Source organism: Micromesistius poutassou (genome assembly GCF_964030765.1).
Source record: "Micromesistius poutassou genome assembly, chromosome: 11".
Lineage (NCBI taxonomy): Eukaryota > Metazoa > Chordata > Actinopteri > Gadiformes > Gadidae > Micromesistius > Micromesistius poutassou.
This window is the reverse complement of record NC_140281.1, coordinates 1414965-1421464: the sequence shown is the minus strand read 5'-3', so window position 1 is coordinate 1421464 and position 6500 is coordinate 1414965. Positions and strand designations below refer to the sequence as shown.

Below are 6500 nucleotides of genomic sequence, written 5' to 3'. Positions count from 1 at the left end.
TGCATTTGTTGTTTTGACACATAAATAGCTAGAGGGTGCATTGTACTATCTGCGCACACCCCTTCTATAGTCGAAGAAAAAATCCAAATTGAAAGGCTATGGTTTGAATTTCGTTCTGTGTAATACGAAATAAGTCAGACAATCGTGCTTTGGGACACGATTCAATAGATTAACGTTCGTGCAAATGAGCACGAAATGTTTTTGAGGAGGTCTGCTCTTAAAAGCAGGGAAATCAGTTGTATCCCTAATACACTACATTTACCCTTTGATGCATTTGTTGTTTTGACACATAAATAACTAGAGGGTGCACTGTACTATCTGCGCACACCCCTTCTATAGTCAAAGAAAATATCCCAATTGAAAGGCTATGGTTTGAATTTCGTTCTGTGTAATACGAAATAAGTCAGACAATCGTGCTTTGGGACACGATTCAATAGATTAACGTTCGTGCACATGAGCACGAAATGTTTTTGAGGAGGTCTGCTCTTAAAAGCAGGGAAATCAGTTGTATCCCTAATACACTACATTTACCCTTTGATGCATTTGTTGTTTTGACACATAAATAACTAGAGGGTGCACTGTACTATCTGCGCACACCCCTTCTATAGTCAAAGAAAATATCCCAATTGAAAGGCTATGGTTTGAATTTCGTTCTGTGTAATACGAAATAAGTCAGACAATCGTGCTTTGGGACACGATTCAATAGATTAACGTTCGTGCACATGAGCACGAAATGTTTTTGAGGAGGTCTGCTCTTAAAAGCAGGGAAATCAGTTGTATCCCTAATACATTACATTTACCCTTTGATGCAATTGTGGTTTTGGCATAAAAATAACTAGGGTGCAGTGTACTATCTGCGCACACCCCTTCTGAAGCCTCTCTCTCTCTCTCTCTCTCTCTCTCTCTCTCTCTCTCTATCTCTTTCTCTCTCTCGTTTCGTTCTGTGGAGCACGAAAAATACGTTTCAGTCTTTGAGGGGGTCTTCTGCAAAATCGGAAATATTGACACACACACACACACACACACACACACACACACACACACACACACACACACACACACACACACACACACACTGCATTGGTTTACATTTCATTCTATGTAGCACGAAGAAATCGGAGAAACGCTCCCATTCACGATGCATAGGTTTACATTTCGTTCAGTGTAGCACGAAAAAAACGCTGCCACTCAAAATGCATCGGTTTACATTTCGTTCTGTGTAGCACGAAATAATCGGAGAAACGCTCCCATTCAGAATGCATTGGTTTACATTTCGTTCTGTGGAGCACGTTCGTTTCATTTTTTGAGGAGGTCTGCTTAAAGATCGGAAATATTGACATACATATAACTAGAGGGTGCACTGTACTGTCTGCACACACACACTCTCTCTCTCTCTCTCTCTCTCTCTCTCTCTCTCTCTCTCTCTCTCTCTCTCTCTCTCTCTCTCTCTCTCATCTGAAAAACGCTGCCATTAAAAATGCATTGGTTTACATTTCGTTCTATGTATCACGAAAAAAATCGGAGAAACGCTCCCATTCAGGATGCATCGGTTTACATTTCGTTCTGTGTAGCACGAAGAAAACGCTGCCACTCAAAATGCATTGGTTTACATTTCGTTCTGTGTAGCACGAAATAATCGAAGAAACGCTCCCATTCAGAATGCATTGGTTTACATTTCGTTCTGTGGGGGACGTTTGTTTCAGTTTTTGAGGAGGTCTGCTTAAAAAATCGGACATATTGACATATACTGTATATAACTAGAGGGTGCACTGTACTGTCTGCACACACACACTCACTCACTCTCTCTCTCTCTGACGCTGCCATTCAAAATGCATTGGTTTACATTTCGTTCTGTGTAGCACGAAAAAAATCGGAGAAACGCTCCCATTAAGAATGCATCGGTTTACATTTCGTTCTGTGTAACACGAAAAAATCGGAGAAACGCTCCCATTCAGAATGCATTGGTTTACATTTCGTTCTGTGTAGAACGAAAAAAGTCGGACAATCGTGCTGTGGGACACGATTCAATAGATTAACGTTCGTGCGAATGAGCACGAAATCGCGTGATACCGGGTTGTGGCGAAAGGTCAATTTGGGGGAGGGTCTCTGGGTATTTCAGGCGAGGTTCCCTGGGTATTTTGGGGTACCTGTGTATCTCTGAGGGCGTACCTGGGTATTTTGAAGAGTGCTCTCATTGGGTGGAGGTCTGAGAGGGGTGGGTCTCCATCTCCCAACTCGATGGCAGTGATGCCCAGAGACCAGACGTCACAGCGGGCGTCGTATGTAGTGTCTAACTGCTGCTCACATGCGATGACCTGCAACACACACACACATACATATATACAGACTCTATCACCTGTAACACACACACACATACATAAACACACTATCACCAGCAACACACATACATACTGTACATATACACACTCTATCACCTGCAAAAAACACACACAGAGGTATACACACACACACACACACACACACACACACACACACACACATATACACACACTCTATCACCTGCAACACACACACATTCATATGCACACTCTTTAACCTGCGACACACAAATACATATACAGACTCTATCATCAGCTCGCACACAAACATATACACACTACCACCTGCAGCACATATACCTCCATATACACACTCTTTTACCTTTGACATACACACTTTATCACCTGCGACACACACACATACATATACAGACCCTATCTCCTGCAAAACACACACATACAGATACACACCCAATCACCTGGAGCACACAGGCACACTGCATACTGTAATCAAATTTCATACTGTAATAAAAGCTTTTCAAAAAATGTCTGAACTAAACTGACTAAAGAAACGGAAATAAGTATGTTTTCCCATGAATATTTAAACTAATAACAATACATATTCAACCTTATACAAGGAGAGACTTTCAAAGCTTTATAGTGAAAAGGAAAATTCCAACACGATTCAATTGTAGACACCTGTGAATATTCGTAAAGTGATAGCTTATTAATCAACTCAACTTTATTCATTTAGTTGTTAATTATCAAAGTTGTTATCTAATGGAACATATTCAACAGTTAAAACTAAATCTCAACAACCTTACCTACAGCCTGAGGAATCAAGATTAATCCACTTGAGAACAGTGCTATTTATCGCAACCTGGAACCAACAATAAAACACCAAACCGAACTACCATCTGTGTTCATGATGCATAATCAATAATTTCCCAGCGAGCATCCAAAAACTCCTGAACCTGAAGCGTCAACTCAGAGACGAGATGCCTCTTCGTCATGGAGGTCAACGCAAGTCAAATGTCATTTAAATCCATGACTCACACATGCATCTGGGAGGGCCGAGTGTAATAGCCTACATCCATTTGTCCTGCATGATGCAAACCTTATGTAAAGGACCTCTAATTCGCCTCCTTATGCTCTCAAATATTTTTTTATTGGATTCAAGGATTTTCCGAGGGCACTCGGGGCTAGCTTAGGACAGCAATAGCGCAGACGTAAGCACGGGGGATCTCGGTTGTCCGCTGGGTTAAGTGAGTTTGACCTTCAACCTTTCAATAGTTTACGGGGGGGTTTTCTGTCTACTTGACCTGTGCGACACAGTGGGTCAGTATTGTTCAGCGGGGGTCAGGGTGTGTTTCGTGGGGCGGTCCTACCTCTGGAGCCATCCAGAACGGGGTTCCCACGGAGGTGTTCCTCCTCAGCCTGGTGTTGGTCAGCTGGGCCGATACACCTGCGGACGCACAGAGCATCGATAATAAAAACAAAGACGTCATTAACCACAATGGTGCCGTGTTTCGTTATATTGAGATGGCCGGAGATTCAAATCCCAAAGGACTTGTGACATAACAAAGCCGGGAGCAACCAATAGCATGCGATCAAAGTTGGATAAAGACAGAGCTGTGTGTGGAGGAGCCTCACGCAGGCCCTGAGCTAGCTGTTGTCCGGTGGATCAAGGGAGATCAGAGCTGTGCTGCCATGACATCTGGCACCCACCTGACCTGACCTCCAACACACAGATCAACGCACCCGCGTAGAAAGGGTTCATTTTGACATCCTAGGGGAAAGGGAAAAATTGTGGTTTCTTCAAACCTCTTTCGTTTCTGACTTTGGCTCGTCATCATGTTTAGGATAAACTGCCTTGGTTCCTTCTTGAGGGGTCTCCCCTCTGGGTTGTGAGGGAGTTTTTCCCCATCCCGTTTAGGATTAGGAGTTTAATGTGGTGGACGAAGCCACTTGAGACCGAAACTGTGATTAAGGGCTGCCCGAAACAAATGTGCTTGACCGAGTCGTAGAGGTTCTAAAGTGAGAGCAACACAAAACAGGTGTTTTGAAAGCTGAAACAACAGCTTGAGTCAGTTGATGGGATGAGTCTTCAGAAGATTCTGAAACAAATGTGTGTAGGTTGAACAAAACTCCAAAACTCCAAACCAATCTTTCTATAGTTATTTCATTAATACACAGGATCAGATGTTATAATCCCTTGTGCCAAAATCCAAGGAAAAAATTCAGAAGCCCCTGCCCAAACCAACCTTATAAGCACGCTGGCCACTAAGCTACCAAAGCTAAGAATATGTTAGATTGTAACAATACAATTTTTTTTAAGAGAGTAAACTTTCCCTCAAATACAAATACTTTATACAAACTAAACTAAAGCCATGTGGTCTCCATGCAAATACAATTTACATACAGATATAAAACAGCCCCAAGATGGTGGAATATCAGCCTCCTCTCTGTCAGATGTGACCCCTGCATTGATTCCTTTAGCCTCAAAACCTGCTTTTATTCTTCACTGTTAGGGTCCCTCTGATATTGGATGATTTGTTCCTATTGCTGTGATTTGTCATTTTGTATCTTTATAGGGTGTGTCCTGATGCTTATGTTGGTGATTTGTTTTTTTTTAGTTATTTTGATTTGACTTGCATGCTGTGAGCTATAACGCAATCTATAAAGTACACACCCACACATGCACACACATGTACACACACACACACACACACACACACACACACACACGCAAATACACACACACACGCAAATACACACAGCCAGATGTCTGTGTCCACAGATGATGAATTGTTCAGAATAGTTTTACATATGTTGCCTGGGGCAACTCGGATGGAGAGTACAGCCTTTGAATAGCAGTGATGTATGACTGGTGTGTGTGTGTGTGTGTGTGTGTGTGTCCAAAATGTGAGAATATCAAGTGCTCAGGGTCTAACCCTTTCCGACAAATTTACTGTATGTTTTATATTCACCAAACTAACATGAGAAAGGATGGGACTAACAGTGTCTCAATCATACTTTCATAATGGTGTCATCATAATCGGTTCCTTTTTCCTGTGGGTTGTGGGCAGGGCCGGCCCAAGTCTTTTGTGGGCCCTAAGCAGAATTTGTTTCAAGCTTTTTGGGGCCCCCCCTCCCACCACCGCTGAGTCATCTGTGCTTGATGATTATTGACACAAACGGCACTCTTTATGCAAAGGTGCATAAAGACCCCCCTCCTCCAATTTGTGCAAAAGTGGATGTGAATGGGGGAGTGGGGTAGTCTGGGGGCCTCCCCCAGAAAATGTAGAATTTGGTAGATTTCCTGTATTCTGGTGCATCTTGGGGATGGCCAGCTGGAGATGGGCAACACCTTCAGATGCAAAGCCTATAACCTGACTTGCAGGGCCTGCACAAACAAACAGATATAGCACTGGGTTTAGCTGCCCCAAAACCAACCAACCAAAGTCTACTTTAAAGGCCTAGCCTATATTTTGGTCCATACCTGATACTCCATATTTTAGATACATTCAGGGTTCCACACAGATATTGTGGCATAAGCAGAATTTCATGATTTAGGGGGCTTTAAGATATAGCACATCACATTGTATGATATTTACCTCAGGGGACCCATTCAGACATCAACCCATAACCCATTTTGTATGATTGAGGAAGCCCTATTAAGACATATCACATTCTGTATTTGATCTGGGGCCCCATTGAGAGGGTCATCCACCCCTATATTAATATAGTTGTTATTTACCCCAAACCAGTGTCTTTTTAACCTCAGAGTGTACTGAAATCACAAATCTATTTTAAACTCTCATATATGAAGTGAAACACTAGGTGTGGTTTACTGAACTTGAATAAAAAAAGATAACCACAAAAAAATCAACACACTATTGGGGGACCCCTGGTGGCCAGGGGGCCCCAAGCAGCCGCTTAGGTCCCTAATGCCTCGGGCCGGCCCTGGTTGTGGGTAATGTAGTCTCTGGGATTGGCAGTGCTACACTCATGGAGGATCCCTACCCCCGGGGTTTAGGAGGCGGCAGAGAGATGCCAGGATGGGAAATATTGAGGAAAACAGATTTCTGTTGCAAACATCAGAAGGGGCTAAGCCTATGAAGAAGAGGATGCATAAAAGAACGCACACACACACACACACACACACACACACACACACACACACACACACAAATCAGCATACCCACACAAATGCTCTGG

General features: G+C 43.0%; 2 protein-coding genes across 2 annotated transcripts in view; both read right to left on the bottom strand.

Annotated features, from left to right (window-relative positions):
- Positions 1 to 22, bottom strand: part of gad2 (glutamate decarboxylase 2) — a gene marked incomplete at both ends in the record, with an annotated part of 13786 nt that extends 13764 nt beyond the window's left edge. Inside the window, 1 exon segment of the mRNA XM_084475671.1 lies at positions 19 to 22. Coding sequence (XP_084331797.1) covers positions 19 to 22 — 4 coding nt within the window.
- Positions 23 to 2087: 2065 nt separating this feature from the next.
- The window catches only part of myo3a (myosin IIIA), a gene marked incomplete at both ends in the record, with an annotated part of 40635 nt that continues 36222 nt past the window's right edge, over positions 2088 to 6500 (bottom strand). The window contains 2 exons of the mRNA XM_084475670.1: positions 2088 to 2315; positions 3668 to 3744. Coding sequence (XP_084331796.1) covers positions 2088 to 2315; positions 3668 to 3744 — 305 coding nt within the window. The remainder of the gene's footprint in view (positions 2316 to 3667; positions 3745 to 6500) is intronic.